The sequence below is a fragment of the Amia ocellicauda genome, chromosome 5, assembly GCF_036373705.1.
Source record: "Amia ocellicauda isolate fAmiCal2 chromosome 5, fAmiCal2.hap1, whole genome shotgun sequence".
Lineage (NCBI taxonomy): Eukaryota > Metazoa > Chordata > Actinopteri > Amiiformes > Amiidae > Amia > Amia ocellicauda.
In genome coordinates, this window is record NC_089854.1 from 3,945,587 (window position 1) to 3,952,035 (window position 6,449).

A 6,449-nucleotide genomic window follows, 5' to 3' on the forward strand; every position below is an offset into this window, starting at 1 on the left:
ATATATAATAAAACCATGCTTTGAAAGGACAGCACAAGAACATTGGTACAAGATTTATTTGGTGCCTGAGAATAACTAAGCTTGTTTAGTGAATACATTTTAAAACCAGTCCCGTTTCTCAGGAATTGAGCTTGGCAACATTGCTGAAGCCTTTCCCCAGCCCCACTAGTCTATATGCAATGTAAAAATGGAAGATGGCCATTTCAGGTGTCGCTTCAGAACAATACCAGACAAAATTAGAAGTAGTGAAACAGGTTTTATTTTCATTCTCTTTACGTGGATACAATCAGATATAAAAATAATAAAAGTCTAGGACACCCTCAGTCAGTACAGTAAGCCTACCACATTATAGCACTGCATTTAACGGATGACACGGGTACTTCAGAACGCCTGCCGATTCAGAACACTGCTCTTATACAGAATGAGGGAGGGCTAGTTCGAACGGGAAAGAGACCGAAGCCTAAAAATCACAGCATTGGGACAAACTGGGCAAGCTGAACGGATTTCACTTGTTAAAGTTCAGCTTCCCCTTACAGTCTAGACAATATTTTGAGTTAAACATTAAAACAAATCTCTTTAGTATTCCATCCCAAACCAAAAGGAGGCTCTAGAATTTAAACGGGGAGGGGTCTTGCTCATATCAAACCTAGGAGTCCAACCCGAAGGAAAATATACATTTAACAGGATTTACCTCAAACACTGGGCTCAGCTTAAAAATTGCAGACCACTATAGTGAGTATCAAGAAAGTACAGAGATGGGTGCTCTTCATTTAGTTTTTTTGATATATAAACAACGTGACAAGAGGATTAACAAGATCATAGACAACTAGAAACTTCTGCCAACAACCTTCCTTCACCCGTGTAACTACACAAGCCATCCAACCATCAGAGGTGACGATTACACAAGCACACCCCCCCAGTGCACAAGCAGCCAGGATTCACGTCATTTTACTCCACTTTGCAAGCGTACAAATGGGACACGGACCCCCTGCCCTTCAGGAGTTTAATTTTCAGAGGCAGCCCAGGACTCGCTTTTGGCTCAAAATCGGAGATCCGTACGCCTTGGCAACTGAAAGATTCGGTGCAACGGCTATTTCAGAGAAACACAAGTTAGGCGGACTGTTAAAAAACCCAAATGCGGGATTTGGAGAATAAAACAAGACCAAGTTAAAGGTCAGTTGCTCAGTTAAGGCGGGGGTGGAAAAACCAGAACAGACTGGGAAGCAAGTTAGAAATCAGTCCAGGTTGTGTTTGTCAAGGGAGACCATGGCGTCCCTGCTGTAGGATGAGGTAGCTTAAAAAACAGGGACCACAGAAAGGACCGGGGGTGGAATATTAAAAGAGGGGCAGAGTATCAAGCTGGGAAAGCCTTCAGACTTCCCTGCTTAAGCTACCAAGAGCAGATGGCATATGGCATGTATGGGCTGTAGGACTAGCGCTGGGCTCTGGGCTGCCTCGGCCCTCCGCGGGCACACGGTGGGAATCCCTGCTAGGCTCAGTACGAGTCAGAGTCATCCATGAGGAGCTCAAAGTATCCTTCCAGCATGTCGTCGTCATCGTGGTCGTCCAGCAGGGCCATGGCGATGACGTACTGGAGCTGCAGCTGCAGCCCGTGGCTGTGGGCGTCATCCAGGCTCATGCGGTAGGGCTGAGGAAGAGGGGATTCAGAAGATATGAAGTCCAACTGATGCTTGGAGTGTGAGAAATGCATGGCTAATGGAGAGTTTGGCACAAATGCAAAAATTAAGGCAGTTTGGGTTTGAAGAGCTACGAATACAGGATTCAAGTGACGTACATGAAACTGGTGGCAGGAGACCCCAGGCATCGTCACCAAATGTGGAGGAGATCAGATTGGAGACCCATTAACCTGCTGTAACATCCTATACTGTTTAAGTGGCACCATCCCCAAGTTTTATACTTAAGACCTGTCCTGCCTGTGGAAGAGACCTCAAGAGGTCTCCAAGTGGTCCATTGTAGAACTCACCAGGTTGGATGATCGGCGGCGCCGGCGAGGTCGATATCCCCGGGGAAACTCGTGTAGGTAGATGCACTCGGATTTGAAGGGACAGCACCCGTGCCGCATGAAGAAACTGCACCTAATTTTGCTGGAACAAGATGCCATGCCACAGTGAGAGCAATGCCAATATTTCATTCTGTAAGATAAAAACCTTGTTAAAATGCCAGAATAGGCCAGCTGAATTTGGAACGCAAAAAACTAAAGTTCTAGGTAATTGTGCTTTTCTGAATGAAAGATGCTTCAGAGCTGGATCCTACCTGCATTTCTCTTTGAAACTGGCAACAAGAGCTGCCTTTTGGTCCCCATCGCTGACCCAGTACTTGTTAGGGATGTAGTAGGAAGACATCACTCTGCACTGAGGACAAGACCTTTTATATAGAAAAGAAAGGCTCTGGTTACCACGATGGCAATCCTGAAGAGTTGGAGGGGGAGGTTAAAGGGGGAAACCCATTTTAAAGCATGGATCTAACACTTTAGTAAAAACCTCCACCTCAAACCTAAATTATGTTAAGGTTGGTGTTCAGGGAAGTTGGCCAGATATCTCATCATGCCCAGAGATCTTTGAGGCAGCTTCCTAGTTTTTATAGTTGCAAACACAGCCTTACTTGATGACCTCATCCTGGAAGTCTTTGGTCTTCCTCCAGGTGACAATGCAGCCCAGACAGAAGGCATGGCTGCAGTTGGGCAGGATGCCAAAGCGCCGCTCTTGTGCGGTGGGCTTCTCGAACACCTTGTCCATGCAGATCCCGCAGGTGACGTCTTTACTGCGCTCGTAGGCCTCTCCCGCGGACCCCGCTGCCTGTATTCTGCTGGGGGGGGCTTCTGCACCGCTCGGACATGCCCCCTGCTGGCTAGAGCACTCCTGCAAGAAGCCAAGGCGCTCTGATACAGTCTCAAAGGACCACCCCCGCCCCCCAAAGTGGAAGTGTGCAGCTCACATTAACTCAAGGTTTAATTCAGTCAACTTAAAGACCCTTCACTGCAGTTATACACACCAGTGAGCACGGTGTCCCGGCACCCGATCCGCTTTCTTGTACCACCGTTACCACACCAACTCGGACAACCGGAGGGCAAGGCGCCAGGGCAGAGCTGGATGCGGCCCCACTGCCATAGAGAGGGGCTGCGGTGTGTGATGCTAGGGGACCTCTTCGCATGTGCGACCCTGCAACAAAGTATGAGAAACCGGAGTCAGCCCTACCCAAATAAACTACCAAGTCATAACAGCCACCTGAAGTTACAGTGAAGGGATGCCACCGTGGGGAAACGCACCCAGACACTCGCTCTCCTGGGGCTGCAGACGCAGGGGTACCGCCTCGGCAGCAGCTTGTTCCTCTTCCTCCGCGATCCCGATGCTCAGACGCTCAAAGCCGTGCTGCAGGCTGGCCAGGCTCGCCATCAGGGGCTCGGACCCCCTGCGACTCCTGGCGTAGCCCCCCTGGGCCTGGGCGATGGTAGGCTCCGAGCCACGGCGATTCTGGAACATCGTGCCACCCCAGGCGGGTTGGAGGGCGGGTGCCGAACCACGTCTGCTCGCTGGAGCACGCCCATCGGGCTGAAGGATATGCTGGTACCTGGCGAATGACAGAATGGTCACAGAAGGGCTTCAACGCTTTTAAAAATGGTGACTAATCACACCATGAAAGTTTATTCAAATTTTACACATTACTTGTTGCAGCAGCTTCATGCATTTTTAAATTATACAACATTTTGGTTAAACCACTCATCTTGCACAGGGATCGTTAAGCTGCATTTGCCAATGAATTATACATCTAAACTGACACCCAAATTTAAAAATCCTAAGAACTGTAGACCGTTTTAAACACCCCAGAAACATATTTAAGGTTCATGTTTAATTAGAGAATTAAAAACCCTGCATGTGTATAACATTTACCTGCAGCGTTCTCCAAACCAGCAGCCACCTTTCTGGAAATACTTGCAGATTTGAGGGGATTTCAATACTGGCAACTCGTGAGAGAAGTGACAGCTTGGCCCAAACCTGCAACACCCACTGATGAACTGCCTGGGGAACCAAAACGAAAGATGTGAAGGAGCATGTTGTGCAAGAGAAGTTATTTGGATTCCTTAGGGTTGCAACACAAAGGGACACCATTTATGTGCATCTTTCAAGATCAGGATACTTGGTTATATCTAACCACTTTTATTGAAGTCACCCTGGATAAAGGCGTCTGCCAGGAAATAAAACTAAAGTAATGAGCAGTATGCAAATGAAACGTTTTAATTTAGACAGGCTATGTGGTACATCTGAAGTGTGGATTAGTATTGTAACGCTTGCGGGGTTTCCAAAGCAGTAAATTCAACTAATCATTGCGGATGCAACACATCGTTTTATTACTGCAGTACACAAATATCACAGGGACTAAACACATTCATACTTCATCTGTAATGTGTTGCTCGGATGACATGGTTAGCTCATTCAGTGATGTGCTGCTTGAGGACGAAGCTCGAACTGCTGCGCCTGGATTTCCAGTCCTGCCCGCCCCCTCATCAACACACAGCGCACAACCCGACACCGCCTGCACGCAAACCAATACCACACACACGCAAACGAACCAATATGGTGTGCACGCAGTCCGATGTATTATGGCCCGTCTGCCCCTCCATAGAAGAGTTCAGACAGCTGCAGATATAACAGTTTAGATGCATGTAGTGCAGTGTGGTGTGAAACCGGACGCACAAGCTGCGAGAAAGTCACGGCAGCCGTTTCAAACAGTCCGAGAACAGCATTGGAATATTGTCGTTTTAAAACGTGGGCCAGGTTTAAAACCGCCGCAAATGCGAACAACGGTTCGTTTAAACGCTTCCCGTACACAAAAGAGCTGCCCCCGGGGGAGCAGCCAGAATGCGAGCGGTCCCCCGGGAGCGGGGCGGCGTGCGGACGGGGGCCTTTGTTTTACTACGAAACCGGAAGTAAACAGAAGTATGGCAGCTGACCAAGAGCACGAACTCCCGCCTGCGGACGCGACTAATCCTGCAATGCATCTCCGTGTGCGAGGAGCCCTACCTGCAAAGGCCTCTGCCAACAACGGAAACCCGTTTGTCGGCGAACCTAGAAGTAGCGCCGGGTCGCTCCATCCGTTAACCCCCGAGTGCGCTCGACGCTGCCGGATGAAAACAAAACAAACCCCCCGGACGAGGCTGCGAGCGGGCCGGGTGACGTCACGCAGCGGCGACCAATCAACACTAGGAGGCGCCGAGTGACGCGCAGGCGTGCTGCAGCGGCCGGACGACAACAGCAGCGCAGCGAAATGGAGGACGTGTGTTAAAGCAGTGGGGGCTCCTACCTGCATAGGGCAGTGCCGCTTCCACCCAGACCCTGTGTTGTAATTGCTGATCCGTTTTCCATTATTCAAAAAAGAACACACCGACATCTGATGGGGGCCTCCAAACGGTTTATATAGACACTGGGTGAGGTCTGTGCACCCAATCAAGCAGGGGCCCAATGGCAAGGCCTGTAGGGACTGAGGTCTTGTTGTGTTGGCCAGTAGAAATGTCCGAATGTAGAAGGGCCCCCTCCTGTTGGCGTGGTTAGACAGGGCCACTAATGTTAAAGGTGTGTCTGGTAGGTGATCCAATCACTGACAGCCCAGCATGACCATCCCACACCAAAGTGCAAAGCCACTCTTGTCTTCTGGTGGGAGTTATAATAATATAATCATAATATATTGCCTAATTGTAGTTTATGGTGTAATGGAGTGCAGTAATATAAACAATAACACAAATACAGTGTCCGTTCAAGGATCTTGATGTCAGACTAGACATGCTCAGTGCACATCTCAATGACATCAATATACACCCACCTACACTTGTTTCAGCTCCATTGTACATCTTCGATAACATCAGTATACTCTGCCTCTGCCCGAAATAGTTCTGTATTATGACTACTGCTTCAGACTCTCTTTATCTATAGATTTATATATTTTTTTCCCACACCAGGTGCTTTTCAACTTTGAAATCCAGAATGTTATGTTACGCAAGGTTGAAAGAGTCACTCCGGGACAACTGTCTCCACTAAACTCCAGCTGGTCTCCGGCAGGGAACTGTGTGCTCTCTCTCTCAAAGTATTTTATTTAGCTTATTTAGCCAATGTGCAGAATTGAATTAGTTACCATTTGTGCAATAAAATAATATAATTAAACATACATCTGTGCAATGTCTGCATCTTGGTCAATACTGATTGTATGCACCCTGCGCCTTCCCCTGCCAAATTGAAAATTATTTTTAGGGTTTGTTTAAAACTATATAGGCAGTAAATATAGCCCTGAATGCATTGTTCGGTCTGCTGGTTTATATAGGACTAGCTTTATGTTTGTGACAACTCCTTTACCTGTTTGAATGTTAACTGTCAGGGATCCCTTATTAGGACGGGGAGGGGGTTGATTAAAACAATAAACAAACATAACGACAACAGAGT

General features: G+C 48.0%; 1 protein-coding gene across 3 annotated transcripts; it reads right to left on the reverse strand.

Moving 5' to 3' along the window:
* Positions 1-236: 236 nt before the first annotated feature.
* On the reverse strand, positions 237-5,442 carry mkrn4 (makorin, ring finger protein, 4). Of its 3 annotated transcripts, none has more exons than XM_066703308.1 (8): positions 5,320-5,442; positions 3,909-4,037; positions 3,287-3,588; positions 3,013-3,179; positions 2,623-2,879; positions 2,275-2,385; positions 1,985-2,105; positions 237-1,648 (listed from the first exon to the last, which is right to left on the reverse strand). In XM_066703308.1, the coding sequence occupies exons 1-8, from the start codon at positions 5,379-5,381 to the stop codon at positions 1,496-1,498; spliced, it is 1,302 nt and encodes a 433-aa protein (XP_066559405.1). In that variant the 5' UTR covers positions 5,382-5,442; the 3' UTR covers positions 237-1,495. The 3 variants fall into 3 exon arrangements, with proteins under 3 accessions (XP_066559405.1, XP_066559404.1, XP_066559406.1); XM_066703307.1 differs by lacking the exon at positions 5,320-5,442 and adding an exon at positions 5,040-5,195; XM_066703309.1 differs by lacking the exon at positions 5,320-5,442 and adding an exon at positions 4,411-4,945.
* Positions 5,443-6,449: the final 1,007 nt, after the last annotated feature.

What these genes read in the sequence shown, in the direction of transcription:
- mkrn4 (XM_066703307.1), bottom strand. Translation starts at nt 5,110, where the DNA reads ATGGAGCGACCCGGCGCTACTTCTAGGTTCGCCGACAAACGGGTTTCC. An exon ending in TTCCAGGATGAGGTCATCAA is followed by an intron (nt 2,386 to 2,622) that starts GTAAGGCTGTGT and finishes TCTATATAAAAG; the next exon opens with GTCTTGTCCTCAGTGCAGAG. An exon ending in GCCGCCGATCATCCAACCTG is followed by an intron (nt 1,649 to 1,984) that starts GTGAGTTCTACA and finishes CCTCTTCCTCAG; the next exon opens with CCCTACCGCATGAGCCTGGA.